The 2418-nt window shown below is 41.1% G+C and overlaps 1 protein-coding gene across 1 annotated transcript in view; it reads right to left on the bottom strand.

Annotated features, from left to right (window-relative positions):
• Positions 1 to 2418, bottom strand: part of SORCS2 (sortilin related VPS10 domain containing receptor 2) — a 521698-nt gene that overhangs the window by 90915 nt on the left and 428365 nt on the right. The window contains exon 7 of the mRNA XM_057365256.1: positions 1143 to 1261. Within this exon, the coding sequence (XP_057221239.1) occupies positions 1143 to 1261 (119 nt within the window). The remainder of the gene's footprint in view (positions 1 to 1142; positions 1262 to 2418) is intronic.

Raw genomic sequence — 2418 nt, 5'->3', positions numbered from 1 at the left:
TTTTTTTAGTGTTAATTCTTCTAAGCCAAGTGGGTCCTTGAAACCACTAAGCCCAACAAGAGGAGAGCAGATCCTTTGTGTCCCTACTAATTTACAGGTGCTTGTGGAAGAAAAAAGCCCAAGGGGGGAATGCTGGAAAGGAGCCAATCTGATGCACACTGAGGCAGTGGYGGGGAGGTGTATCCATTGCCATGATACAGCTTTCCTGCAAAAGTCAATAAATAGATAATCCTTTCAGCAAACAAATCACATCAAAGTAAGGGGAAAATGATAGCCAAGCACTAAGGAAAGCACAAGCAACTTCCCTAGTAAAATCTAATAAAACAAAGAGGACATAACTGCTCCTTGGGAAGTTTGCAGCCCTGATGGATTCAAAGCACAGCCAGTGCCAAGCACATAAAACAATAGTTACAGGAGTGCCTGAGCTGTACTGGTGCCATATGGCTGACAAAGTTCCAGCCTTATTTCTGCAGGCAGGTCTTGTAGTTTGGGAATGAAATAACCCCAGTGTAATTTGGACCACCATGAGTTGTAGACRTGGCRCTTGGGGACATGGTTTAGTGATGGACTTGGCAGTGGTAGGTTTGTGGCTGGATTCGATTTTAAGGGTCTTTTCCAATCCAAATCATTCCATGATTCTGTRCTCATTTGCTCCAAGCTCCCCAGCTATGGCCATTTCACCCTTYTGCTTCCTAAGCACAGCCATGTAATTCTCCTGGCAAAACCACTCCAGAGCAGAATCCATGTGAAGCAGCTGTGCAACTSCTCTGTCAGTGGCTGTCCATGGATCCTTTTCTCAGGGAAGCTTTCTGTGCTSTGCAGCTATTGGAAAAGACCCCGAAGAGTTTGTAACCATAAGAACACAAGGTCTGCATTAACACAAAAGAGCATTTATAGATGTAACATGATCTACTTGAAAATTTTCATATAGCTAAAGGGCAAGCAGTTGCATAAACTAGAGATGCCTTTTTTTTTTTTTTTTTTTTTTTTTTTTTACTGATAAAGGAATAATTTTTTCCATCATAAATCAACATTCACACTCTGGAACAGGTTTCTCCTTGCTCCTTACAGTATTGCTGCACTGTTTAGAACTTCAATTTTGAATTTTAAAATGAGCTGTTCCCTTCCAGAAATGGCAGTACCTGAAGAAATATGTAGTCATCCTGCACAGTGAGGGAATCCCGATCAGTGCTGCCAGCAAATGGGACTGTCATTGTCTTATCAGAACAATTTTGAATCTGGCAAGTGATGTAGCGATAACCTGAGGGAAGAGAGACAGAAACATATGACAGGACTATCAGGGGAAAMAGAAGCAAGCAGTATTAAATGCTATTCATGTAGGAAAAATGTTGTCTTTGCCAGGTGAGTTAGTTGTAGAATTATTATATTAAACTCTCATACAAGACTTTTTCAATCTCCAGCRTACTGAGAATATATTAACTGCTTACAGTTCAGATCATTCCCTGGAGGCAGCCTGTTATTATCCAAATTTTGCTGGTCCAGAGAGATTAGGGGTTAGATGAATGAGCCATTCATGGGTGGGGATAATAGAAAGAGCCTCTTTTCTCACTTAACCTATGCACAGAGCTGAATTATTCACTTGGAGAAATGGCAGCCTGACACAACATAACTGAAATCAATAGATCAACCCCAGTATAAAATTGTGATGAATGAGAAAAGAATCAGACTCYGTTTAACAGACAGCACACAGAATTTTAAAGCCTATTTTCAAAGCTCTGTRAGAATGTTCAGACACACTATTAGCACACTATTGGAACTGGTCTGCTGGGGCAGGATTTCTATACTCAGAGTTAATATCTTGCTGAAAAAGCCTGGACTGATTCATAATCAGAGGAGGCTATGGCCTTTCTCTTCCTCTCCAGCTAGCAAGGACTATCCTCTCTCCCTGGGTTCTTAGAACAGCACCACTGCATCTTTGATACAATCTGCTCTTATCAGAGAGAGCAGAGCCAACAATCATTATCTTACACCAGCTGTGGTTTAAACACCTTCCCTGAGACWCTTAAAGATCTTCCCCAAGCTCTTGTAAAGCTCACCCTTCATCACAAGCTTCTGAGCACAAAGTGCTTGAGCGACTTTCCCAAGCACAGGGAGGAAAATGTTATACACATACTCCTGTGCCCACATCACTAATGCTACCAACCTCCAGGTACAGCATGAGAGAGCAAATAACACCCCCATGTCCTTCATTGCTTTTGCAATAGGAAATGGAATAAACATTTTATGACTTAATTTGAGAAAGACAAAGCAGTATACTGGGTACAATTATTTGTTTTAAAATCTGGATCTGTTTAAGAGGCAGTTAGAGAAAATCCAAGTTCTCCTACTTATGTCCAAATCAGCACAAGGACATTTGGGGCATCTAAATGATGGCATCACCATCTAAAGTCTTGCAGA

The sequence above is a fragment of the Malurus melanocephalus genome, unplaced genomic scaffold (genome assembly GCF_030028575.1).
Source record: "Malurus melanocephalus ecotype Western Australia unplaced genomic scaffold, MMel_1.1 scaffold_50, whole genome shotgun sequence".
Taxonomy (NCBI): Eukaryota; Metazoa; Chordata; class Aves; order Passeriformes; family Maluridae; genus Malurus; species Malurus melanocephalus.
The sequence above is the reverse complement of the archived record's forward strand: the minus strand, read 5'-3'. Positions and strand labels throughout refer to the sequence as shown.